This window comes from Manis javanica, chromosome 1, assembly GCF_040802235.1.
Source record: "Manis javanica isolate MJ-LG chromosome 1, MJ_LKY, whole genome shotgun sequence".
Lineage (NCBI taxonomy): Eukaryota > Metazoa > Chordata > Mammalia > Pholidota > Manidae > Manis > Manis javanica.
The window spans coordinates 179,339,653-179,366,135 of NC_133156.1; the positions used below are offsets into that span (position 1 = coordinate 179,339,653).

The 26,483-nt window shown below is 46.8% G+C and overlaps 1 protein-coding gene across 5 annotated transcripts in view; it reads right to left on the minus strand.

Moving 5' to 3' along the window:
* The window catches only part of LOC108396799 (uncharacterized), a 96,353-nt gene that overhangs the window by 63,268 nt on the left and 6,602 nt on the right, over positions 1 to 26,483 (minus strand). Inside the window, exon 2 of one of the 5 annotated variants that reach the window (XM_037027195.2) lies at positions 10,699 to 11,143. The exons of the other annotated variants lie outside the window; for them this stretch is intronic. Within the exon in view, the coding sequence (XP_036883090.1) occupies positions 11,072 to 11,143 (72 nt within the window). The 3' untranslated portion in view covers positions 10,699 to 11,071. Of the gene's footprint in view, positions 1 to 10,698; positions 11,144 to 26,483 lie in introns of those variants that run through there. 5 annotated transcript variants of the gene reach the window in all.

A 26,483-nucleotide genomic window follows, 5' to 3' on the forward strand; every position in this document is an offset into this window, starting at 1 on the left:
TATTTTATTTTATATTATTTTTTGAGAGAGCATCTCTCATATTTATTGATCAAATGGTTGTTAACAACAATAAAATTCAGTATAGGGGGGTCAATGCTCAATGTACAATCATTAATCCATCTCAAGTCTAATTCTCGTCAGTCTCCAATCTTCTGAAGCATAACGAACAAGTTCTTACATGGTGAATGAATTCTTACATAGTGAATAAATTCTTACATGGTGAACAGTACAAGGGCATTCATCACAGAAACTTTCGGTTTTGATCACGCATTATGACCTATAAACAATCAGGTCAAATATGAATATTCGTTTGATTTTTGTACTTGATTTATATGTTGATCCCACATTTCTCCCTTTATTATTATTACTATTTTTATTTTTAATAAAATGCTGAAGTGGTAGGTAAAGATGCAAGATAAAGGTAGAAAACATAGTTTAGTGCTGTAAGAGGGCAAATGTAGATGATCAGATGATCAGGTGTGTGCCTATGGACTAAGTATTAATCCAGGCTAGACAAGGGCAGCAAGACATCCACAGATGCAGAAGATTTCTCTCAAAGCAGGGGGGGTGAGGTTCTGAGCCTCAATTCTGTTGATCCCCAAACTCTCACCTGATGGCCCCCCTACGACTGTGCCTGTCTTAGGTTGTTCCTCCCTTGAGGAATCTTACCCATCTCTGGCTAACCAGTCATCTTCCGGGACCATACAGGGAAATGTAAAGTTGGTAAGTGAGAGAGAAGCCATATTGTATGAAAAGGTTAGCTTTTTACTTCTTTGCAGAATTATGCCCTGTGGCTTCTATGCCCAGCACTTGTCTCGAGGTATCTTTACCACCTGGAGGAATTATGATACTCGGTAAATTCGATATGAGGCACGAATTCTATTTAAGGGTTGTAATTAGGAAGAAAGAAGAAAAGCTACAGATGTAGCATATGGAAGGAAACATGGGAGGATTGATTATTTCTTTGACATATCTTCTTGTAGAGTACCTTAAGTATGTGTAGGTTTTAAACTACTAACTAATTTGCACACACATATTAACATAATAGGAATACGGTGACATAAACAAAGCAAATCTATAATTACCATCCATCTCCAGTGAAGCCAAGAAAACCATTTAGGCACCCTAGGCATTTGTGAAAATTTGTCTATGATATGATGGATATTGTCCTACTGTACTTGAACAGTCTGAGAGAAATCAGACAAATTAAAGCAGCCCATTTCTGGGATCTGTTCACATCCCACATGTTCTTTTAACCGTAGATAGTCTATAGTCATAAGATTTTGGAGTGCTACACCTTGCACCCCTCCCAACTCCTGGTTGAGTTCCAACAGTACAGATCCGGTCAAATTCGTTGTCTCACTGTATGCACATGCCAGCCTAGACATCTCCCTCCTCATTCCTATGGCAAGTCCAGGAGACAGTGGGCTGGATGCAGCCACAACTGCAGCATTGTCTGGACCCCTGTGGAGGCTTTTTGATGATTATCCCCCGGCACAAGTCCTCCAGAGAGTGCTGATGCCAGAAGCTCCTCCTCATATCGTATCTTAGTTCATTTTCTGGGTATCCAAGCTAGGCCTTGATCTTCTGCATAGAAACAAACAGACCCTTTGCCCACACTTTGACATGCCCTCTATACCACTGTGCAGAACTCATTGGAGGTCAGCACACCACAACTGCTTTTTTTTTTTTTTATTAAGAGAAAGGAATATTATCAGAAAAGAGTACCTCCATAGCTGATCATCTGACACCCTTTTAGTGATCAACATTAAGGATATTTAAAGCATGCGTTAATCTTTGATTTACCAATAGTTTTATCCTATCAAGGAGTAATCCCCCCTTCCTTCCTTCCTTCCTTCCTTCCTTCCTTCCTTCCTTCCTTCCTTCCTCCTTCCTTCCTTCCTTCCTTCCTTCCTTCCTTCCTTCCTTCCTTCCTTCCTTCCTTCCTTCCTTTCTTTCTTTTTCTTTTTTTAATTTTTAATCTATACTTACATGAAGAATACTATGTTTACTATGCTCTCCCCTATATCAGGTCCCCCCTAACAACCACATTACGGTTACTGTCCATCAGGTTAGCAAAATGTTGTAGAGTCACTACTTGTCCTCTCTGTGTTGTGCAGCCCACCCTCCCCTTTCTCCCTCCCCCCATGCATGCTAATCTTAATACCCCCCTTTTTCTCCCCCCCCATCCATCCCTGCCCACCCATCCTCCCCAGTTCCTTTCCCTTTGGTACCTGTTATTCCATTTTTGGGTTCTGTAATTCCACTGCTGTTTTGTTCCTTCACTTTTTCGTTTGTTCCTATACTCCTCAGATGAGTGAAATCATTTGGTATTTCTCTTTCTCCGCTTGGCTTATTTCACTGAGCATAATACTCTCCAGCTCCATCCATGTTGCTGCAAATGGTTGGATTTTTCCACTTCTTATGGCTGAGTAGTATTCCATTGTGTATATGTACCACATTTTCTTTATCCATTCATCTACCGATGGACATTTAGGTTGCTTCCAATTCTTGGCTATTGTAAATAGTGCTGCGATAAACATAGGGGTGCATCTGTCTTTCTCAAACTTGATTGCTGCGTTCTTAGGGTAAATTCTTAGGAGTGGAATTCCTGGGTCAAATGGTAGGTCTGTTTTGAGCATTTTGATGAACCTCCATACTGCTTTCCACAATGGTTGAACTAATTTACATTCCCACCAGCAGTGTAGTAGGGTTCCCCTTTCTCCACAGCCTCGCCAACATTTGTTGTTGTTTGTCTTTTCGATGATGGCGATCCTTACTGGTGTGAGGTGATATCTCATTGTGGTTTTAATTTGCATTTCTCTGATAATTAGCGATGTGGGGCACCTTTTCATGTGTCTCTTGGCCATCTGTATTTCTTTTTTAGAGAACTGTCTGTTCAGTTCATCTGCCCATTTTTTAATTGGGTTATTTGTTTTTTGTTTGTTGAGGTGTGTGAGCTCTTTATATATTCTGGACGTCAAGCCTTTATTGATGTGTCATTTTCAAATATATTCTTCCATACTGTAGAGTTCCTTTTTGTTCTATTGATGGTGTCTTTCGCTTTACAAAAGCTCTTCAGCTTAATGTAGTCCCACGTGCTCATTTTTGCTGTTGTTTTCCTTGCCCGGGGAGATATGTTCAAGAAGAGGTCACTCATGTTTATGTCTAAGAGGTTTTTGACTATGTTTTTTTCCAAGAGTTTAATGGTTTCATGACTTACATTCAGGTCTTTGATCCATTTTGAGTTTACCTTTGTATATGGGGTTAGACAATGGTCCAGTTTCATTCTCCTACATGTAGCTGTCCAGTTTTGCCGGCATCATCTGTTGAAGAGACTGTCATTTTGCCATTGTAAGTCCATGGCTCCTTTATCAAATATTAATTGACCATATATGTTTGGGTTAATGTCTGGAGTCTCTAATCTGTTCCACTGGTCTGTGGCTCTGTTCTTGTGCCAGTACCAAATTGTCTTGATTACTATGGCTTTGTAGTAGAGCTTGAAGTTGGGGAGTGAGATCCCCCCTACTTTATTCTTCTTTTTCAGGATTGCTTTGGCTATTCGGGGTCTTTGGTGTTTCCATGTGAATTTTTGAATTATTTGTTCCAATTCATTGAAGAATGTTGCTGGTAATTTGAGAGGGATTGCATCAAATCTGTATATTGCTTTGGGCAGGATGGCCATTTTGACGATATTAATTCTTCCTAGCCATGAGCATGGGATGAGTTTCCATTTATTAGTGTCCCCTTTAATTTCTCTTAAGAGTGACTTGTAGTTTTCAGAGTATAAGTCTTTCACTTCTTTGGTTAGGTTTATTCCTTGGTATTTTATTCTTTTTGATGCAATGGTGAATGGAATTGTTTTCCTGATTTCTCTTTCTATTGATTCATTGTTAGTGTATAGGAAAGCTACAGATTTCTGTGTGTTAATTTTGTATCCTGCAACTTTGCTGTATTCCGATATCAGTTCTAGTAGTTTTGGAGTGGAGTCTTTAGGGTTTTTTATGTACAGTATCATATCATCTGCAAATAGTGACAGTTTAACTTCTTCTTTACCAATCTGGATTCCTTGTATTTCTTTGTTTTGTCTGATTGCCGTGGCTAGGACCTCCAGTACTATGTTATGTAACAGTGGGGAGAGTGGGCATCCCTGTCTGGTTCCCGATCTCAGAGGAAATGCTTTCAGCTTCTTGCTGTTCAGTATAATGCTGGCTGTGGGTTTATCATATATGGCCTTTATTATGTTGAGGTACGTGCCCTCTATTCCCATTTTGCTGAGAGTTTTTATCATGAATGGATGTTGAATTTTGTCAAATGCTTTTTCAGCATCTATGGAGATGATCATGTGGTTTTTGTCTTTCTTTTTGTTGATGTGGTGGATGATGTTGATGGATTTTCGAATGTTGTACCATCCTTGCATCCCTGGGATGAATCCCACTTGGTCATGGTGTATGATCCTTTTGATACACTGTTGAATTGTTTGCTAATATTTTATTGAGTATTTTTGCATCTACATTCATCAGGGATATTGGTCTGTAATTTTCTTTTTTGGTGGGGTCTTTGCCTGGTTTTGGTATTAGGGTGATGTTGGCTTCATAGAATGAGTTTGGGAGTATTCCCTCTTCTTCTATTTTGTGGAACACTTTAAGGAGAATGGGTATTATGTCTTCTCTGTGTGTCTGATAAAATTCTGAGGTAAATCCGTCCGGCCCCGGGGTTTTGTTCTTGGGTAGTTTTTTGATTACCATTTCAATTTCTTTGCTCGTAATTGGTTTGTTTAACTTTTGTGTTTCTTCCTTGGTCAGTCTTGGGAGGTTGTATTTTTCTAGGAAGTTGTCCATTTCTTCTAGGTTTTACAGCTTGTTGGCATATAGGTTTTCATAGTAGTCTTTAATAATTCTTTGTATTTCTGTGGAGTCTGTCGTGATTTTTCCATTCTCATTTCTGATTATGTTGATTTGTGTTCATTCTCTTTTTCTCTTAATAAGCTGGGCTAGAGGCTTATCTATTTTGTTTATTTTTTCAAAGAACCAGCTCTTGGTTTCATTGATTTTTGCTATTGTTTTATTCTTCTCAATTTTGTTTATTTCTTCTCTGATCTTTATTATGTCCCTCCTTCTGCTGACTTTAGGCCTCATTTGTTCTTCTTTTTCCACTTTTGATAATTGTGATGTTAGACTATTCATTTGGGATTGTTCTTCCTTCTTCAAGTGTGCCTGGATTGCTATATACTTTCCTCTTAAGACTGCTTTCGCTGCGTCCCACAGAAGTTGGGGCTTAGTGTTGTTGTTGTCATTTGTTTCTATATATTCCTTGATCTCTATTTTGATTTGTTCATTGATCCATTGATTATTTAGTAGCATGTTGTTAAGCCTCCATGTGTTTGTGAGCCTCTTTGTTTTCTTTGTAGAATTTATTTCTACTTTCATACCTTTGTGGTCTGAAAAATTGGTTGGTAGAATTTCAATATTTTGGAGTTTACTGAGGCTCTTTTTGTGAGCTAGTATGTGGTCTATTCTGGAGAATGTTCCATGTGCACTTGAGAAGAATGTATATCCTGTTGCTTTTGGATGTAGAGTTCTATAGATGTCTGTTAGGTCCATCTGTTCTAGGGTGTTGTTCAGTGCCTCTGTGTCCTTAACCTATTTTCTGCCCGGTGGATCTATCCTTCGGGGTGAGTGGTGTGTTGAAGTCTCCTAAAATGAATGCATTGCAGTCTATTTCCCTCTTTAGTTCTGTTAGTATTTGATTCACATATGCTGGTGCTCCTCTATTGGGTGCATATATATTTAGAATGGTTATATCCTCTTGTTGAACTGAGCCCTTAATCATTATGTAGTGTCCTTCTTTATCTCTTGTTACTTTCTTTGTTTTGAAGTCTATTTTGTCTGATATTAGTACTGCAACCCCTGCTTTCTTCTCACTGTTGTTTGCCTGAAATGTTTTTCCATCCCTTGACTTTTAGTCTATGCTTATCTTTGGGTTTAAGGTGAGTTTCTTGTAAGCAGCATATAGATGGGTCTTGCTTTTTTATCCATTCTATTACTCTGTGTCTTTTGATTGGTGCATTAAGTCCATTTACATTTAGGGTGACTATTGAGAGATATGTACTTATTGCCATTGCAGGCTTTAGATTCGTGGTTACCAAAGGTTCAAGGTTAGCTTCTTTAGTATCTTACTGCCTAACTTAGCTCGCTTATTGAGCTGTTATATACACTGTCTGGAGATTCTTTTCTTCTCTCACTTCTTTTTCCTCCTCCTCATTCTTCATATGTTGTGTGTTTTGTTCTGTGCTCTTTTTAGGGGTGCTCCCATTTACAGCAGTCCCTGTAGGATGCCCTGTAGAGGTGGTTTGTGGGAAGCAAATTCTCTCAGCTTTTGCTTGTCTGGGAATTGTTTAATCCCGCCATCATATTTAAATGATAGTCGTGCTGGATACAGTATCCTTGGTTCAAGGCCCTTCTGTTTCATTGCATTAAGTATATCATGCCATTCTCTTCTGGCCTGTAGGGTTTCTGTTGAGAAGTCTGATGTTAGCCTGATGGGTTTTCCTTTATAGGTGACCTTTTTCTCTCTAGCTGCCTTTAAAACTCTTTCCTTGTCCTTGATCCTTGCCATTTTAATTACTATGTGTCTTGGTGTTGTCCTCCTTGGATCCTTTCTGTTGGGGGTTCTGTGTAATTCCATGGTCTGTTCGATTATTTCCTCCCCCAGTTTGGGGAAGTTTTCAGCAATTATTTCTTCAAAGAGACTTTCTATCCCTTTTCCTCTTTCTTCTTCTTCTGGTATCCCTATAATACGAATATTATTCCTTTTGGATTGGTCACATAGTTCTCTTAGTGTTGTTTCATTCCTGGAGATCCTTTTATCTCTCTCTATGTCAGCTTCTATACGTTCCTGTTCTCTGGCTTCTATTCCTTCAATGGCCTCTTGCATCTTATCCATTCTGCTTATAAATCCTTCCAGGGATTGTTTCACTTCTGTGATCTCTTTCCTGACATCCGTGATCTCCTTCCGGACTTCATCCCACTGCTCTTGCATTTTTCTCTGCATCTCATCCCATTGCTCTTGCATTTTTCTCTGCATCTCTGTCAGCATGTTCATGATTTTTATTTTGAATTCTTTTTCAGGAGGACTGGTTATGTCTGTCTCCTTCTCAGGTGTTGTCTCTGTGATCTTTGTCTGCCTGTAGTTTTGTCTTTTCATGGTGATAGAGATAGTGTGCAGAGCTGGTACAAGTGACCGCTGGAAGAGCTTCCCTTCTTGTTGGTTTGTGGCCTCCCTCACCTGGGAGAATAGCGACCTCTAGTGGCTTGTGCTGGGCAGCTGTGTGCAGACAGGGCTTCTGCTTCCTGCCCGGTTGCTATGGGGTTTATCTCCGCTGTTGCTGTGGGCGTGGCCTGGCTGGGGCTGCTCCTCCAAAATGGTGGAGCCCTGTTAGAGAGGGAGCGGCTGGGAGGCTATTTATCTCTGTAAGGGGCCTCTGTGCTCCCTGCTGCCCAGGGGGTTAGAGTGCCCAGAGATCCCCAGATTCCCTGCCTCTGGTCTAAGTGACCTGTCCTGCCCTTTTAAGACTTCCAAAAAGCACTCTCCAAACCAAAACAACAACAGCAACAATGAGAGAGGGAACAGAAAAAAAAAAAAAAAAAAAAAAAAAAAAGGAAAAAACATGTAATTTTTTTTTTGTCCTCAGACGCCGGTCCCAGGCACCCGCTCACTGGTCCTGCTGCCCTGCCTCCCTAGCACCAGGGTCCCTGTCCCTTCACGGCTTCCAAAAAGCACCTGTCTACTGGTCCCGCAGGGAAAAACGCGCGATATTCTTTGTCCTCAGGTGCCGGTCCCAGGAACCCGCTCACCAGTCCCGCCGCCCTGCCTCCCTAGCACTGGGGTCCCTGTCCCTTTAAGGCTTCCAAAAAGCACTCGCCAAAAAGAGAAAAAAAAAGGGGGGAAAACGCATGATTTCCACCGTCCTCAAGTGCCGGTCCCAGGCACCCGCTCACCGGTCCCGCCACCCTGCCTCCCTAGCAACGGGGTCCCTGTCCCTTTAAGGCTTCCAAAAAGCACTCGCCAAAAACAAACAAACAAACAAACAAAAAAAACGCTCCGGTTTCTTTCCACCTGCCGGGAGCCGGAGGGAGGGGCGCTCGGGTCCCGCCAGGGCAGGGCTTGTATCTTACCCCCTTCGCAAGGCGCTGGGTTCTTGCAGGTGTGGATGTGGTCTGGATGTTGTCCTGTGTCCTGTGGTCTCTATTTTAGGAAGATTTTTCTTTGTTATATTTTCATAGCTCTATGTGTTTTTGGGAGGAGATTTCCACTGCTCTACTCACGCCGCCATCTTGGCTCCACCCCCTCTGAGCTTTATTTTTAATTCTTTTTCAGAAAGACTGGTTAGGTCTGTCTCCTTCTCAGAGGCCCAGCTCATTTTTAACTGTACTTATATGCTGTGTTTCCCTCTCTGATCCTAACCAAGTAATCTGCAACCTGAGCAAAAGATTCATTTAGTAAACCAAGCCAGGCTATAAATATCTCAAAAAGTTAAGAAGTAAGATTCTTAACACACTTTAGCAAACAGGCAACAACCCAGCCCACTTGGGGGCAGGTCTTAATTGATATGCTCCCAGAGGGAAACTGCTATCATGAGAAAGAATCACAGCAGCAAATTTCTTCTGTTACTCATCAAAAATTAGCATTCTGGGACTACTCAACAAGTCTGCACCCCTAGCCCTTTACCCCCATTCCTGAAAATCCTCAACTGCACATACATCCCCTAGACAAGGAGCCAACCACGGACTTTTGTGTCCCCTCCTGGCGTGAGCTAGGAGCTCTGTCCTCTCACTTTAAATTAAAGCCTCTATCCTTGCTTTCCTACCTTGAGTGTTTGCGAAGTTCATTCTTCGGCTCTGTGAACAAGAACCCTGGCACCAAAGGCACCATGAAAAGACAGGGACTCGTCCTCCCTACCCCTGCAGACTGGTCAAAAATTAGATACAGAGCAAAGAAAATTGAGTATGACTATAGCGCTTTCTTAGTACGTGGCACTAACTACTGCAGGAGGCTCACACTCCCATAAAAAGCCCACCAACTGAATCATACCCAGCAAAAATAATTAATACCCTCTGTGTGTTCCAGTTTTACTTTTCCTGTCTTCCTCCACCTCTAGTAGAAAGAGCCAAAGTGTGTATTCTCCTATCAGAGGAAACAAAGCGGGCAATTCCACCTAAACTAAAGGATTCAAATCCCCAGGCATAGCCAAGCACGATGTCAAAGGTCACATCCCACATTTGGCCAAACAAAAATACTATTACTCTGTTTGTAGCCAGAAAGAGTTAACTGTAAAATCCAACAGCTACAAGCTGATGGAAGGTGGAAGCGGCATAAAATCCCAATGTTTAAGCCTACACAGGCACAGTCCTAGTGACATTCCAGTTTGTCTGCACAATAAACATGGTCTAACAAGTCACTATGTTCTTGTCAGCAGCCCGGAAGGTGATGTAACTGGTGCAGTTCAGCTGGCTGCTAACTTGCTTCAGGCCAGAGTAACAGAACAGCAGCCTGCAGGAACAGGAACACCTCACCAGGAGAGGGGAGCTTTTGTGCAAAAGGCAGGTCACAGACGTGAAAGTTTGCTTCATAAAATTCAATATCATTTTTTAAAGTGAGTCCCTGAAAGTCCCAGCAAGCCACCCAGAAACCATTTCAGGCACACAGATAACCAAGAGAGTGAGAACACAGGAACCTTCACAATCAGATATGCAAATGCCATAACTGACACTGAAGAGAAACTTAAATTTCTTAGAGGCTGGAGGAGAGACCAACTCTGTCACACAGACTATATAAAACTCGCCCAGTAGGACGGCCCCCAGGAAGCTTCCACAGTCACTGCATGTAAATGTCATGCCAGCAGGCACACCTACCCATCCAGAGAGCAGGTTTACATTCAGGTTGAGAGACAGGCAACTGGCTGGGTCCCAAACACAGAAACAACCTCAGCTGATATTTACAAGTTCTGCAAGTTCCCCTCTGCTGCCTCCCCTCCCCGCTTCAGAGCTGGCCATGCACAGGGAGGTCCACTAAGGCAGTCAGGTAATGCAGCGCTCGCGCTAAGGTGCCTGAGCTTCTCCTACATTCAAACCGGTGTGGCGGGCTCAAACCTGACACTGAACCCTCAGAGATGTGACAAACTGGTGATTCAGCAAGCGAGGCATCCAAGTCGGAAAGCAACGTCCTCTGATACAAAACTACGCTGTCTGAATGTGCCTATCTGGATGCAACCCTACACTTAAGGGTATGGAAGAATAAGTGAAAAGGTTTCCTACCTTTCAGGTCAAAAAAGCACGGTAAGGTCCACATCTGACCATCACTATCTCAAGACTCTGCCAAAGTAAGAGCCTCTAGCTACACCACATGCAAAGCATTTCCTTTGACCTGGCCTCCAAGCCACCTAACTGCCTGGGGTATTGGATATTCACTGTATAGGCCGTACCCAAATACTTATTTAGTCATTTTGCTTTCAAGCTTTAAGGACATACAATATCTACAAGTCTAGGAATTATGTAATTCAGTTATGATTTCTCTCTCCAAACTGGGTCTGAAACCCAAACTCATTCCCTTTCAGACACAGGTCAGGGGAGCCTTTTCACCTTTAACCCCACACCTCCACTCTGTGTGCAGGGATTTCCCTGCCAGCAAGATGCCGCTGCCCTCAAGCTACCTGCCCCGCAGGCCTCTGGGGCTCGGTACTAGTGGAGGAAAAGCACGATACTGCTAGACATAAAGAGGAAAACTGACTGGGAGTGATGTGGGGAGGGGCAGGGGGAGGTGGCCCAGACGACAGAGCTAAGCACCTCCCAGCCTAAGATAACCACTGGAGAGATGCCAAGCCACAGAAAAGATCTTTATCTTCCCACATAATCCAAACTGGTTCCCCTCTTCCTCCTTCCTGCATTGGACTCTGTCTTGGCTGAAGTCCAAATAAGACTCAAGAGAGCTAACAGTGCTCTTTGAGAAGTTTTTACTGCAGTTCCAAAATGCAGCCACTGAGACCACCTCCCCTCCTGATGTCCGGATTCATTCAGCTGCTTTCAAATGTTTGGTGATTCAGCAAACCTGTGCAGACAGCTCTGGACTGGGTGTAGGACTGCAGCTGTGAAGAGAAAAACATCTTTCCTCAGCTCTGATGCTTATGGAATACTGCATAAAACAGAGGTGGAGATTCATAAAACCAAGCCCCATTTTCCAGATGTGTAAGGAATGGGCAATTGAGAAAGTCCTGTTATCCAAGAAATGTGTTTATTTGAACAAAAGAAACCAAACGGAAAGAGGCCACCCCTTCCTTCCACCTTCTTTCTCTTAACAGCTTTGCTCTAATCAGATGACCTGCAGCATGTCCAGAGCTGTTAAGGTCACAGGGCTTAGCGTTAGGATCAGTTCTGTAACTTAAGCCACACAAAGAACATGACACTGTGATTATGACAAATACTATCTGGAGGAAAATTAATCCAGGCAGAAAAAGAGTAAATCTCAAAGATCCATGAGGAGCAAGTTGCATGCATGGGAAAACTGCCATGCACAGAGGTCGCAGCCAAGCCACACACAACACGGTGGCAGCCTCAGGGTTTCCACGCAGGAGGCTGGCAGGCTATGGAAGAGGAGGAACAGGACTTGTGGAGCTAACAGCACATCTAGGTCACAGGTGCCGAGGTGTAGACCAATGAGCCACAACGTGTCAGAGGCAGCCTTCTTCCTGAGGAGACAGACGGATGTCCACAGTTCCTAAGAATTATATGCATGTGGCTCAGGGTCAGTAGGGACAGGATACCTTGGGAGAAAAGGCCTGTCCTCCCACAGATCTACAGATTCCTGCCTCCCCTCCCTGCCCTCTCCCTTCAAAACCAGAACCAAGATGAGACACCAGGTGAAGGAAGATGTTTCTCCCTCTCTCCACTCAGCAGAAGGAATTCTGACCAAAGATGAGTTGTGATTTTGAACTTCACTCTACCTACGAACAGGAATAGCGGGGAAAAAATTAGACTGGCCAACTTCATACTGTTTCCTGGCTGCTTCTCACTAGTTACCCTAACATCACCAGCAACCACACAAGGGTGATATCCTGGGTGCTCTGAAATCTATTTTGTCCCCATGGAAGGTAGTAACTTACATATTTCCCCCCACCTCCCAGCACAGTATCTTTTAAGTAAAATTTTATAGCTATAAATATACTAGTCAAACAGCTTTTTACATTTCTTCAACACTTGTTATTTCTGAAATGACTAAGTGTGAATAAATCAATGACTGTGCCTTTTGATACACCACAATAGCTCTACCTGCCTTAGCCCTTCAGTGCACCACGAGCTCGTCAGAAACACTTCCAGTATTTTGAAAACATTCAGTTATGTCTGTCTGCATGGAATCAACTTCAGGTTTAGTCTATACAAATCCAACGTCCTCTGCGTCTGCTGAAACATCTCCTTATAATCTTCATTCCCATAACTGGTTTAGTCCATAAAGATGTATTACAATGAAGAAAGCTGTCAAGCATATCAAGTATTTATCAGGGGAAACACAGCTTAGGGCCAAAGCCTCTTTCTCAGCTGGGCAGGTGTTTTTCTGTTCACAGCTGCCTGCCTCAGCCCAGTTAACTTTCCTAACTAGTTAGTAGTCTCCCCAGGTACCTTAACTTCCTATTGTTTCCAGACAAGGCTCCCAGATCTCTGGGAGGCTCATCTGGCTTTTGCATACCCTAAGCCTTTTGCTATCTCTAAGAGCTCAGGGGAGAGCCAAACAAAAACCCTCTCAAGTTCTCACCGAACAAAAATTCCCTACCCCTACCCTGACAACATCGTGCCTTTACCTTTACCTCCCCTCTTCCTGCCTCTGTCACCCTCCACCTTACGGTCCTCTTCCTGCCCAACAGCTTCAGCAAAATCTAAATCCCTTCCCTATTGTCGGCTTCCTCTGAACACCCCTCCCCCTCCTCCTCTCCTCTCAGGCCCACCAGCACTTGTCCCTCTTCTAGCCCAACACCCCCACACCCCACCCCAACCTCAGACGTACTCTCGCACTAGGCCTTCCCACCCAATACCTCTCCAGACTGCTTCCTGCCCTATCCTGCCCCTCTGTGAGGTAAGAGGCACTGAAAGGCCTGTTTGTGTTCATGTCTCCTTTTCAATTAATGATCTGGAGCATACTGAACAAAAAGATGGGGTCCTTTTCAGAAAATCCTGATAAATTAAACTATGAGCTCAGGCAAATTACCCAGGGGCAGATGAAAACCCAGCCCTCATTTATAAATGGCCTTTCAGAGGTACACAAACTGAAGGGCCCCCACCCATAAGATGGCGAACTTCCTGCTTCTCTTCTGGGTCCTCGGTTCCCGCCGGCGCCACCTGAAGCCCAATCACCCCTTGCCCCCCTCCCAATCCCAGCACCTAGCCAATAGCCACCAGCCCCGTAGAAGTAACACCACAATCACCCCATGCCCCTTCCTATATAACCCAGCACCTTTCCCTAATAAAGCGGATTTCTCCGGTGAATTGCTGCTGTGTGTCGCTCCTTCCTTTCATTGGTGTGGAAACCCGGGAGATGGGACACCCCAACTGGGCCCTGTCTTCCCCCCGACACCAGCAGCAGCTTGCCCTCGTCCTCTTTTTCCAGTGCTGGCTCATAACACTCACCACTCCTCTCTGGCCTTTAGGTAAGTTTTCCCCCCGGAGTGGGCCACTCTTCCCCGAGCTATTGCAGCGCCACTGACCATGATCGTCCGGCAAGGCCCTGATGCTCGGGGACAAGGAGGGAACTCTCCCCGCCTCAGGCCTTCACGGCTGCAGCGGACCCTCAGGCCCCTCCCCCAATAGACATAAACGAGGTGACTCCTTTGCGGATGAGAACGCTCTGTTTCCCACCCCCTCATCCTTCCGTTCCTTCCACCGAAAATTCCTAGTACTAGGTTCCTCGTGACTCCAGCACTCTGCCTTCTTAGAGAAGTCTGGGTGATGACCCACACTTCCTAAGAAATTCCGACTCATATACGAGTTTCTGCAGACCACCAAGGATCATCGGGGACGCCCTTTGTCTCCTTGCGGTCTGCTCCCAGTCTGAGGATCTCTGTTCATCTTCCCCGGTTTGTCTCCTTCTCTGTCCTTCAGCCATGGGAGCCTCCCCATCCCTCCCTGAAAGTTCACTTATTGAATGCCTGCTCAAGCACCTAGCTACCCTCTCCCTGACACTTGATATAAAACCAAAACTTCTCCGTAAATACTGCTCCCAAGATGGGCTAACATACCCCCTAGACAATAACAACCAACGGCCCGCAGGGGGAACTCTTGATCCTAACATCACTCGCGACCTTTTTAACTACCACCAGCACCTGAAAAAATGGAAGTAGATTCCCTATATATCGAAGCTTTTTGCCTCCTAGCTCAAAATCCCAGCCTCTACACCACCTGTTCCCCGCCCCAAGTTCTCCTAGCCTGCAAGCCGTCTCCCTCCCCTCCACACACTCCCAGTCCCTCTTCAATTACCTTTGACCCAGCCTATGAACCTCGGCCATACAGGCTTCCCCCTTCGGCCCCTCCCCCTCCTACAACCCCTCCGCCCTCTACCGCTATGGCTGCCGCCTCCACCTCCTCCCCGGCAGAAGCCTCCCATCCTCTCCCTTCCCCCTCCTCTCCTACAACAGCCCCTCCCCCTTCCTCCACCACCAACTCCTCCCCCACCTCACCCCCTCCGCCTTTGCCTCCGTCACCACCTCCACCCCCCCCCCCAGCAGATCGAGCCTGAGCCTTTCAGCCCCCCTCTAAGTCCCAGGAGCCTACTCCATCCTTGCCCCTATCACCTGTCTCTCCCCCACAGACTGAGTCAGAAACCTTCAGTCCCCCTCAGACTTGGTCCCGCGGGCCTCCCAAAATTATTGACCCCCTCTGGGAGGTGGCGAGACCCAAAGGCATCATGCGCGTTCACGTCCCTTTCTCCCTAGGAGATTTAGCCCAACCTGAGAAACGCCTAGGTTCCTTTTCCACTGATCCCACGACATACATCAGGGAGTTTCAATGGACCCTCCAGTCTTACAGCCTCACACATCATGACATTTTCATGCTCCTGGCCAATACCCTCCTCCCTGAAGAGCGTAGACGAGTTTGGGACTTCACCCAAACGCACGCTACCGAAACCCATAGGACTGAACCCACCTATCCCCCTGGCCCCACTGCTGTCCCCGAACAAGACCCACACTGGGATTATAACACCGCCGTGGGTCTCCACTCTCAAGATATTTTCGCCTGCTGCTTAATAGCAGGTCTGAAAAAGGCAGCTTGTAAAGTAGTCAATTTTCAAAAGCTCCAAGACATAATTCAAAGGAGGGAGGAAACTCCCTCTGAGTTCTTAGACTCACTCAAGCCCTATTACAGTATACTGGCCTGGACCCAGAAATGCCTGATGGAAGACATGTCCTTATGACATACTTCCTAGCTCAAAGCTACCCCGACATTAGAGCTAAACTCAAAAAGTTAGAACAGGGCCCCGCTACCCCACAGACTGAGATCCTAACAGTGGCCTTTAAAGTCTTCCATAACCGGGAGGAGGAGGAGAAAGAACACCGTAAACAAAAGGCTGATCAGGCCAACTTCCAGATGTTGGCCCAGTTGATAAAACCACAACCTGGGCGCCCCTTTGCAAACAAGCCCCCCCCACCCCGGAGCTTGTTTCAAGTGCGGAAAAGAAGGACATTGGTCAAGGGTGTGCCCCTCCCCAAGATCTCCTACCACCCCATGCCTCAGATGCCACAAAAAGGGCCACTGGGGGTCTGATTGCCCAACCACCCGAAGGGGAGACTGGACGAACAACCCCCATCCTAAGCCCGCCGTAGTGGGACTGGCAGAAGAAGATTGATGGGGCCCGGGGGCTTCTCGCCAGACCATTTCCATTACCAAACAGGAGCCCAGGGTTACTTTAATAGTAGATGGTCGCCCCATCTCCTTCCTCCTAGACACAGGAGCCACCTTCTCAGTCTTGCGAGAATACTGGGGGCCTACCACGCCTGCCATTACTCCTATAGTCGGGATAGGAGGTAAACAGATCTTCCCATTGAAAACCCCTCCCCTTTTATGCACAATCCAGGACAATCCCATACCTTTCTCCCACTCCTTCCTGGTTATGCCCCAGTGTCCCATCCCTTTACTAGGATGGGACATCCTTTCTCTCCTCCATGTTTCCATAACTATATCCATTCCCACAGCCCCCAGTACCCCCTTTCTGATGGCCCTCATAGCCGATGACCCCCCTCTACCCAATGAAAGCTTCAGTTCCGCCCTCATACACCCAGTAAATCCCAAAGTTTGGGACATTACAAGCCCCTCTGTGGCTCTATGTCCTCCTGCCTCTATCAAATTACGTGACCCCTCTCCTCTCAGTATATCTGTCAGGCCCAATACCCCCCTAACCACTTCAGCCCTCATAGGCCTCCAACCCATCATTCAAGATCTCTTAAACAAAAATTACCTCAGACCCACTCACTCCCCGTTTAATACCCCCATATTAGCTGTTAAAAAAAACCAATGGATCTTTCCGCCTTGTCCAAGACCTTCACCTCATCAATATGGCTGTCGTCCCTATCCATCCCTTAGTTCCAAATCCATACACCCTTTTATTGCAGATCCCTGCCTCGGCCTCCCACTTCTCAGTCCTAGATCTCAAGGACGCATTTTTTTCTATCCCTCTGGACCCCTCCTCCCAAGATTTTTTTCACCTTCACCTGGACGGACCCATACACAAGACATTCTGAACAACTCACTTGGACAGTTTTGCCACAAGGCTTCCGAGATAGTCCCCATATTTTTGGACAGGTCCTAGCTCAGGACCTCAAACAGTTTCATCATGATCACTTCGAGTCCACCTTATTACAATACGTGGATGATCTTCTATTCTGCAGTCCCTCATGGGAACAGTCTCAACTTGACACTGCCTCCCTACTTAACCTTCTAGCTTTCAGAGGTTACTGGGTATCCCCCATCAAAGTTCAAATCTCTTTCCCTTCTGTCACTTACCTCGGATTCCTTCTATCTCAACAAAGAAAGTCCATTACCTGAGACAGAAAATGACTCCTCTCTGACCTGCCCATTCCCATAACCAAGACAGAAATCCTTTCCTTTCTAGGCCTGGCTGGGTATTTTAGAGCGTGGATCCCTAACTTCTCCCTGTTGGCAAGACCCTATACAACCTCAGCAAGGGCCCCCCCTGAAGAACCATTATCTTCCTCACCCCGACACTCCTTCATTAAGCTCCGTCAGTTGGTCATGGAATGTGTAAATAGGATGTTCTTTGTTCTCCATTCCCACCACATCAGCAAGTGGGGGAAGGCAGGCCAGAAGCAGGGTCAGTATTTCCCTAGCCACCTCAGCCAATGGGACAGGATTTTCAGGGGGAGCCTTGGGTCACTCTCTATGGGCAATTAGAGATCTCAACGCCAAACTTGAGGAAGCCCTGACATCCACTGCTGATTCCCTGGCCTCTCTCCAAAGACAGGTCACTTCGCTAGCTAAGGTGACCCTTCAAAACCAGCGGGCCCTAGATCTGCTTACAGCCAAAAAGGGCGGCACCTGCGTCTTCCTCTGGGAAGAGTGCTGCTATTACATCAACGAATCCGGCATTGTAGAAACTGACATTCCAAACTCACCGACCTTGCCTCCAGCCTCCACTCTGCTTCCAACTCCAACCCATTCTCTTCAATACTAACAAACCCCTTCCTTACCTGGCTTTGGCCCATTGCAGGCCCTATAATAATCATTCTTCTTGCCTGTCTCTTCTTGCCTTGTATAATAAAGTTTATCAAATCCCAAGTCGGTAAAATCTCTAATCAAACTTTCAACCAGCTTTTACTCAGGAACTACCAGCTTCTGGCCACAGAAGATCCCTCACCCTCACGTGACCTCCTCACCACACGCTGAGATGGACCCCTCTCTCCACTGGAAACTGTTCCTGGAAACAATAGCCGCAGACGCCTGGCTCCTGACACCCATATCCTCTTGGCCAACCTATGGTTACAGGGAACCTTCATTGATTTCCAACCTGAAGAAGTCCACATCTACTCGTCCTTACTGTGGGGAGTCCTATCAACCCTTTCCTCCCAATCCTCAAGCCCTCACTCCCTTCTCCGCCCCTGTTCAGCAGGAAGCAGTCAGAGAGAAAGCAACGTCCACAACCCCATAGAGGAGAAAGAGGGGAATGAAGGGCCCCCACCCATAAGATGGCAAACTTCCTGCTTCTCTTCCGGGTCCTTGGTTCCCGCTGGCACCACCTGAAGCCCAATCACCCCTCACTCCCCTCCCAATCCCAGCACCTAGCCAATAGCCACCAGCCCCATAGAAGTGACACCTCAATCAGCTCATGCCCCTTCCTATATAACCCAGCACCTTTCCCCAATAAAGTGGAATTCTCCGGTGAATTGCTGCTGTGTGTCGCTCCTTCCTTTCACAAACACCAGCCCTAACTCCCGAGGGCCTTATTCTCCTACACCTCTATTTGCCAGTCTGACCCAGATATTCCTAAAAAGCTCCAAAAATTGAAAAATGGACTCCAAACACCCCAGAAAGAGCTTGTAGACCTTGCCTTTAAAGTTTTCAACAACTGGAATTAGCAACAAACTCATAAAAACAGGCTAAAGCCAAGTATCAGATTCTGGCCTCCTAGTTTGACGTCCTGCTGACAAGCCTGCAAAAGGCTCCACCCCACACCCGCCTAGCAACTGTTTCTGCTGTGGCAGTCAGGACCCCAGGGCAAGAGCTTGCCCATCCCAGGCCTCCTACAAAGCCATGGCCACACTGCACACAGTGAGTGGGGTCACTGGAGAGTGGACTGCCCTCTTGGGAAGTCAGCCCCTCCCTTGGGTTCTCTCCCCTTCAGGATACCGGACACACCTAGAGAGGACCTGGCACTCATGGCCTTGTCCTTAGCGACCAATTGACACGGCCTGGATCCCAAGGCCCCCTCAACAACACCACCAGCGGATCCCCAGGTTAACAATGGTGGTGGCAGAAGTCAGGTTCCTTTCCTGGTTGACACAGGAGTCAGCCTTTCTGTGCTTACTGAATATTCGGGGCCCTTGCTCCCTTCCTCTATGCTGGTTGGTGGAATGAAAGGCTTAATAGAAACACCAGCCCAAACCCCTCCTTTATATTGTTCCTTGGTCAGTATTACTTTCCCTCTTTCCTTCCTAGTAATCCCCCACTGCCCCACCCCTCTTCTAGGAAGGGGGATCCTCTACCGCATGGTGGCAGGGCCTGTGGCCTTGATTGATATGCTCCCAGAGGGAAGCTGCTATCCTGGGAGGGGACCAGACTAGTAAAATTCTTATGTTAATTTTGCAGACCTTACCCCCAGGACTGGTAAGATACATTCTACCTCTGGATGGTTGTGGGAAAGCTGGGATTCCTATGGCCAGGATCCTCACTGAACTTAAACCACCTGATGATGTAGTAAATAGCCTGTTGCTAGGCTACCGCTTCCATACCTTTAGGCAATAAGCTATCACTGCACTACAGAGAGCTTGGCCCAGTGCTCTGGGCAGAGGCAGAGACGCTAGGGCTCGACCTCTGGGAGAACAAGCTGGGTAATAAACCTTTTCACCCCAAAGAACATTTTACTGTTAATTTCTTTGGTCACATTGAATCCATAGCAAACTTGCCCAGGGCTGAAATCCACTGGCAAGACAATTGGCCAAGTCAGCAGGGTTCATTGTTGACCAAGGAAAAAGACAGGCTGCCCTTAAGGGAGGGGTACCTCAGCAGGCTGCTCCTGTGAATGGGAGACAGTGGATTGTCCCCCAATGGGTATGTGGTCTGAGGTGGCTTGCCTCCTAGAGGACTGGGCCCCACCCCAGGACTGAAGGCAAGTGGAGGTGATACCTGAGGCAGTTGGGATGGCCCTTGGTATAGTAAGTCTTTTGAGAGACAGACTGCCCGTGAGGCAGCAAGGACTGTAGGTTGGCTGCTTCTTGCAGTATTAAAAAAGTCTACAGAAGAGAAGGACATGCTCCTGAAAAAGACTCAAGAAATGGCAGCACGAGAACGCAAGCTGCAAACTTCTGTGGATTCCCTGAAGAAGGAAATGGCATTGATGTGAGAGGAGGCAGCACAAGAATGCTGGCAGCAAGGTGCCATTGAAGAGGTAAATGAGTCCTTACAGAATGAGATGGCAGCGCTGCCAGGGGCTCTAAAGGAGGAAAAGATGAACTCCTGAGGGGAGCACAGGTGGAGGTGGCATGAGAACACCAGCTACGAAGCATTGAGGTGAAGGTAAGAGAGCTGCTGAAGACTGAGCTAGCATTGCTGTGAGGCATGGTAGAAAAGGTAAAGGCTGTAGCAGAGGAGGCACTAGGGGGAGGGGAGAGAAAGGTGTATCAGCCCCAGAAATGGAGGAGCTGGAGAAGGATGAAGGGGTGGTGCCAGAAGCACTGACCCCTCCTATACTGAAAGCATGCCCAGTGGTTGTAAAGAATATAAAGACCCAGTAGCTGAAAGTTCCCCAAGGAGAGGAGCAGCCCCCTCCCCAGGTCATGGAGCACTCTATGCTCCATCCCTATACTCAGGCTCAGCTGGTGGATTTGGGCTCCTGGTTTATGCAGAAGCCCTCGGAGTCAGTATCGGCTTGGCTCCTGCGTCTGTGGGACTTAGGAGTGGATGGAATTCTTCTGTCGGGATCAGAGAAGGAAAAGCTGGCTTTCCTGACAGTGCAGCCCTCCTTGAGGCAGCAATTACAAAATGCACGTCAGACCCCAGGGAGTCAGTCCCTGCTCGATTGGCTTACGGCTGCACTTCGTGCTGTGTGGCCCAATCAGGGTGATCTACCATCCACTCCTATTAGATGGCAGACAGAGGCTGAGCTCCAACAGTGTTATGAGAGCCAGGCATAAGAAATGCCATCTATAGTCCAGAGAATTATGGCCCAGATGAAGAGATTTCACTACTGGGATGAGACATATCGTGCTTCAAACGGCTCCCACATCCCTCTTTGGGTCTCTAGTGGCCATTCTTTCCCCTCACTTAGGGCAGCCCATAAACGAGGTGACACATACAGTAGCAGACTTAGGAGAGCCTGAAGCAATGAGAACCCTGAAAGAAAGAAGATCTGCTACTCACAAGAAGAATTTACAGGGCCCCATGAAGGTTACAAGGACGCAGATGTGGGTTGATTTAATATGGGCAGGAGCAGATGGACGGAAATTAGATGGGAGGTCAAATAGAATCTAAAATAGCTATGACAACAACTGAAACCAGAGCAGCAGTTCCAGCCAATAAAACCAAAGAGGCAGAGGTCAGAGACAGAGCCACAAGCCCAGCCTGTGTGTTTGCAAGACATCCTGCTGGAGAGCAAGCCCACCTCTCTTGAGCCCACACAGGAAGATGATTGGGGAACATGGTTTGACTGAGGGGAAGGTCGAGGTATCTGCCCTGAGGGACCAGCGGGGTACTGGAGGCCACATGTTGAAATAGCCATCTATTGGTCCCCAGTGAACATACTGGCTCTGGTGGACACAGGGGCTGAATCTCCCCTGATTCATGGTAACTCTGAGCTATCATAGATGATACAGGCATAAGACTATCAGAGTGAAAGAAGCCCAAATCTCTTTGGGAATAGGGCATGGACCCCCAAAGGAGTATACTGTGTATATATCTCCTATCCCTGAGTGTATTTTGGAGATTGACATCCTGCTGGGTCTATGGTTGCAGAACACTGCAGGAGAATTCAGACTGAGAGTACATGTGGTGAAGACAGTTCTGAGAGGACATGCTGGGCACCCACCCACAGCTTTGCCTGTGCCTTGGAGAGTGACTAATACCAAACAATATAAACTGCCTGGAGGGCATATAGAGATCAGAGAAACTCTCCAGGAGCTGGAAAGGGTGTGTATTATAAAGCCCACCCAGAGTCCTTTAAATTTCCCAGTGTGGCCAGTAAAAAAGCCAGATGGCTCCTGGCATATGACTATGGATTACAGAGAACTGAATAAAGTCATATACCCCCTTTGCATGCTGCTGTCCCCTCTATTGCAGGCTTGGTGGATGCCCTCAGCCATGAACTAGGAACATACCACTATGTGGTAGATCTTGCGAACGCCTTCTTTTCCATTGACATTGAGCAGGAAAGTCAGGAACAGTTTGCCTTCACGTGGGAAGGACGGCAATGGACTTTCACCATCCTTCCACAGGGATACCTCCACAGGCCCACCATCTGTCATGGACTTGTAGCCCAGGACTTGGCTACATGGGAGAAACCACCAATGGTGCGGCTGTACCATTATATTGATGTCACACTCACATCCAATTCTCTTTCAGATCTAGAAGGTGCAGCACCTAGACTGCTGCAGCATCTACAGGAGAAAGGATGGGCTGTGAACAGCACCAAGGTTCAGGGACCTGGTTTGTCTGTCAAATTCTTGGGGGTCATTTGGTCAGGTTGGACCAACGTTATACCAGAAGCAGTTACAGATAAAGTCTAGGACTTTCCTACCCCTAGAACTGTAGCATTGGTACAGACGCTTTGGGTCTTCTTGCCTACTGGAGAGTGTTTATCCCACACTTTGCCCAAATTTTGAAGCCCTTATACTGGCTGGTACGAAAGGGTGTCAGACGGGACTGGGATAAGACATGTGTACCTGCCTTTACTACAGCAAAAGCTGGCCTCTCTACTAACAGGTCCTCTGTCAGCTGCACTTCTTATCCCCGAAGGCCAAAAACGGCCCTCCACCAGCTCCTATAGGCACACTCCTCACACAACCTGTCCAACCTTCTCAGCCACTGGGCTCCAACCCTTCTCTCCCCAGCCCGAGTCCAAGTCTTACACTCTCAGCTTCTACAACCCTCAGCTTCTACCTCTTCTGGCCCCATTCACCTTTATCACCCTCCTCCATCTTTTCCTTCCCTGCTTAAGTAACCTATTCCAAAGGTTTTACAGGATCAAACAGCAGCCATCTCCTGGGCAACTACTCGGGAACACCTCCAAACGGCTTTTCTGCTTCAAAATATCAGAAAACCCCTTCATCACCCCTCAGCAGGAAGTAGCCAAGAAATGAATGGCGACCTGTCTACCTCTACCCTTTTAGAGCCGGGAATGAGAGAATCTGTACCTGAGTACCGCCTTTTGAATAAGCCCATCCACCATCTCAGAGAGACCTCGGTGTCATCTTCCCTAGGCTACAAGGATTCCCCAGAGGGCACATCAGCAAGCCACAAGACTACCTTTCCCCTGACCCCTCCCCTCAAAGAGCCTGCCAAAGCCCTGGCCATAAAAAGCCCCTTGACCTCTTAGAGACCCTCTTTCCTTTGTTCTGCTGGCCAGGACAGAGGGGTTCCTCTCAGGTTCAGCCATAAACCTGCCTGGACTGTTAAGTTCACATCTCCTCTCTTCTGTCAGTGTCCAGGTGGCTGGAAATGAAATGCAAGTATGATTCTAGCATGTTACTTAAAATCAGGCTGTACTGCAGAAGATAAATTTCTTCTGTCTCAGAGGGTCTAATTTAAAAACCTCTCAATGTTTGAGGATAATGATGAACCCAATAAGCAGAATCGATTTTCAACAAAAAAAATTTAGAAAAGTAGTCCCATATTGTGGTAGTCCACGAGACTTTTGACTATTTTCTTTCCCTGTGGCAAAATATATTTAACTGCATAACCTTATTACATTGTATACTTTTTTCAGGGGCCAAGCCTCTCTAATTAGAGAATTTATATTGAGGCCAGGCTTGTGTGAATAAGATAAGGCACTTCTTTAGGCTTTAGGGATCGAATTTCTCCCACTTTTTCAGAATGCATGCCAGAGGCGTGTCTGGCTTTAAACTTGGAAGAGGATGCTCCCACCTGGAAGAGACAGAGAAAGACAAGTATCCAGCCCCTGGGTCAGCCTCACTCTTCATGAGGGCATCCCCTTGTCTTGGAGCCTGGGTGACAGTGGTAAATCACCTCCTCTGCCAGGCATACTGGCTTTCACCACTCCTTACCACCATGGCCTGCACCTTGCCTTGATTTCCCTCTTACCTTCCCACTAAGCAAGAGTCACGTCAGAGCTCTGGATTTAGTGGAACCTTGCCAGTGTGCTCCCACTTTATGCCTTTTGGGAGTTTCACCTAGATCCTAGTTTTCTCTGCACAAGCTTTAGCATAGTACACTCAGGATCGTTCCTTGAGAGCCCCCTACCTGTCCAATAAGTGCAGGGACTGTGTGACCTCTCGCTGCCAGAACTTTGTGGTCAGAGTCACAAGCCTGTTTCACTTTCCTTGGGCTACAGGAAGGGAAATGCCATAGCCCCAGGATGGCTGCCTCTAAGGAAGGGAGGTCAATAGAATAGAACCATTTACATGTTGGACTCAGGTTTCAGGCTGATTACTGCACAGACTTCATTTACATTATACAGGAGAAAGTGGTGCACTCCTAAAAGGATTGCTTTGAATGAGGAGCAGGGGAACTTTTTCCACAGCCAGAGATAAAATTCAGAGGCTGCCACAGACATTTATGGGGGGGGGGGTCTATGCACTTAAACACCAGTTTCTGCCATTGCCTGGGAATCATCCTGCTAGTCACCCACCGTAAGAAATCTGATCTGTGAGACAAGAGGTCAGGGGTCATCTGTGACTCTCCCATACGCAGCAGCCTAGCCAGAGGTTCACTCAGAGTCATCAGATCCGTTGGCCGGAGCCGAGATTCAAGCACCACTGTCTACCAGTACAGTCTGCCCTCCCAGTCCGCAGCTTACAAGAGGAAAGCAGGAGCTCAGCACAGCCACTCCCTGACATTCCCATCCATCTGTAGGTGGGGGATCAAGGAGCAGCAGACACTGGGAAACTTTTCACATGAAACTTCAGACTGGCAGCTGACACTAAGCATCTTTTAAGTGGCTAACGGGTGCCCAGACACATTTTCTGAGATAAAAAAAGTACAGCATTTAGTCAGGAATAAGAGTGAAGCATAGATCTCCTACCTTGCGGTGATGAGCATCGGGGGTCCATGACACTGACGAAGTTAGAGGCACACATCGAGCGAGTAAAGGAAGTAAAGAGCACCCTTGCCTCACCCAGAGGCTGGGGCGGCCTGGAGAAGCAGTCTGGAAGTCAGACAGACAGAAAGAGAGAGACACTCCTCATGGATACCCAGTCGGGCTGTTGGGGTCTGATTCCAGACACGTGGGCCTTTGAGAAGCCGCTGAAGTGCAACCTCAGCCTAGGCTCTCACAGGTGCCCATGGCTTTCCTCAGTCCCTTGCATCTGAGGAGAAGCCTCTGAAATGGAATTCTGGCCTCCACTCAGCTGACTTTCCCAGCTCCCAAGGGAGACAGGGGAGCCACTGAGGGAGACACAGGGGAAACTGCTGCTCAAGACTTTGAGATCGGCAGCCGGGCTAGTCCCATTTAAGTGGCTGACGAGCGCCCGATGTCGTGTGCCACAGACGACTTCCTTCTATAAGGACAGAGAAAGAAAAGGCAGGCTGATGCCTATACTCACCTCCGAAGTTACCCTGGACGAGCCCCCAAAGATGATGCTAGGATCTTGTTTGCAGAGTTGAAGAATGAACTTATAAGCAAACACCCAAGTTAGGAGAGTCAGGGAGATGCTTTCACTAAGAGATACAGTGAGAGGACAGAGCTTCTGGCATATGCCATGAGGGGACGAGGGTGCCCGCAGTTGTGAGTTTTACAGGAAGTTGAGGATTTTTGGGAACCGGATACAGGCTTAACGGTGTGGACTTGTTAAGGGGTCCCTGAATATTTAAAGTTAACACAAGAAATTCACTGCTGTGATTTCTCCCTGGGATACTGGCGTCTTGGTCAGGGAGCATATCAAACAAGGCCACCTGCCCAGCCCCCAAGGTGGGCTGAGTTATTGTCCGTTTGCTAAAGAATAAGTTAAGAATCTTACTTTTTGGCAAATAGTGAATCTGTGGCATCTTACTACACTGATGGCCACTGACTGCAATGGGGAGGGGGGAGACTTGATAATATGGGTGAACGTGGGATTGGATTAAAGATGGTGGCATGAGAGGCGAGACAGAGACCTCCTACTAAAACCACAGATAATACGAAAATATAATTAATACAACTAGTCCTGAAACAGGAACAGCAAGGAGGGCTACACTGGACTGCACACACCTCGAGAACGGAGCGGACACCTCATGGAACAGGGTACCAGCACCACTCCCCTGTGACCCCTGACATCACACCAGGGGCTGAGCACCTCCAGAGAGTAGAGCTTCTGGGCACTAGAGGGTGCCATATACAAATTTGAAACATCAAAGGAACCTGATTCAAAGCAAAATCTCAACACCGGAGAAAGGACTGAATTAATATATTTTCCTGAAAGAGATTTCAAAATAAAAATCATAAGCATGCTCATGGAGGTACATAAAAATATTGAAGAACTCAGGAACAAATTTAGGATGGAGATCCAATCATTGAACAGCACAATGGAAGGTATTAAAAGCAGGTTAGATTCAGTGGAAGAGACG